The sequence below is a fragment of the Branchiostoma floridae genome, chromosome 12 (genome assembly GCF_000003815.2).
Source record: "Branchiostoma floridae strain S238N-H82 chromosome 12, Bfl_VNyyK, whole genome shotgun sequence".
Classification (NCBI taxonomy): Eukaryota; Metazoa; Chordata; class Leptocardii; order Amphioxiformes; family Branchiostomatidae; genus Branchiostoma; species Branchiostoma floridae.
In genome coordinates, this window is record NC_049990.1 from 11,666,368 (window position 1) to 11,667,688 (window position 1,321).

At 43.4% G+C, this 1,321-nt stretch overlaps 1 protein-coding gene across 1 annotated transcript in view; it reads right to left on the reverse strand.

Annotated features, from left to right (window-relative positions):
- The window catches only part of LOC118428325 (ras-like protein family member 10B), a 23,403-nt gene that overhangs the window by 3,106 nt on the left and 18,976 nt on the right, over positions 1-1,321 (reverse strand). Inside the window, exon 2 of the mRNA XM_035838373.1 lies at positions 62-248. Coding sequence (XP_035694266.1) covers positions 62-248 — 187 coding nt within the window. The remainder of the gene's footprint in view (positions 1-61; positions 249-1,321) is intronic.

The window sequence follows — 1,321 nt, forward strand, 5'->3', positions numbered from 1 at the left end:
AAATACACTGTTTTAATATAACGGATATAGGTTACCCCCGCGGATAAAGGTGAATACATACCTTGTTACCCACGATGACGACAGGCACTTCCTGTGACAGAGCCGTTCGGCGCGTCTCTATGATCTGTTCCCGTAACAGTTTGATGTACTCAAAGCTGTCTCTACAGCTGATGTCGTACACCAGGATGAACGCGCGCTCGTTTCGGGACCCCAAGACCTGGAAGTCGTGGAAATCCTGCCAATCGTGCCTGCAAGACATGAAGAAGAAAATATTGAGAAAAAAAATAGAAAATAGAAGAAGATCACTTTCTTAGGGAAGTAAAAGAGGCCATTTACATCAGAGCCCATCAACCTTTCCTCAACAGAGACCGGGGCCGATACCGACTTCCAAGTACCTTTGATCCATTGCTGACGTCACACTTCCGGTCTGGATGTGTGACATCGGCTTTGTGTATCTGTATCTGTAGCTATATAGCCAGTATAACCACCCATCGGTGTAACACAGCAGCTTCGCAGGCACGCGGCGCGGCAGCAGCTGGTTATATTACACTGAACGACCCGTCACACCTAACTTTTGCACATCCATCTGCAAACGCTCTTTGATGATATCCCAACGAAAATGCCTCTACTGTGCTTGGTGATAACAAATTTCACTCCATGATAGTTCTGGGAAAATACGGATTTTTAAACACATCAATCGCATAGGTTGGTAACTTTGGTACTTGAAGGCGTGATGACCATTCCTTGTTCTTTTTGGGGCTGGTATGAGATACTTATCAGTCGGTACGTCCACCAGTTTGTTGGTCATTTTGTACATCATGCAAAGTCTAAACAGTTTCTGTCTGTTTTTCAGTGTCATCCACTGCAGGTCTGTTTTCATTTTGATAACAATAGCATCCGCGTTGTAGGTGTTTGTGCAGAATCTTGCAGCTTGATTCTATACCCTTTATTTACGTCTTTTCCGAAGGGATCTATTGAAGGCGATAGAAAGACGACCTACTTACGTCTGTCATAGAAGAAACCCTGCGGCGATTCCTTCCCATTTTAATAATCACACTCCTTCCGCGCCCACAAAATGTTAACGTTTCTTTCATCCGAAATTCGTTCAAATCTTTTAAAAAAAACAGTATACCCGACGGGAACGTGTCAAATATTTTCTGGAGTCTGTCTAGTCAATCTGTCTAGTCTTTCTGACACCCAACACTAGTACTCTAATAAAAACTTTCAGCCGGAAAATGTTGCGATTTTCCGGTCAAAATTCATCCAGAATCCTCCTCACGGGATGGCTTTAAACAACTCTAACTACAAAGTAATATGTGTG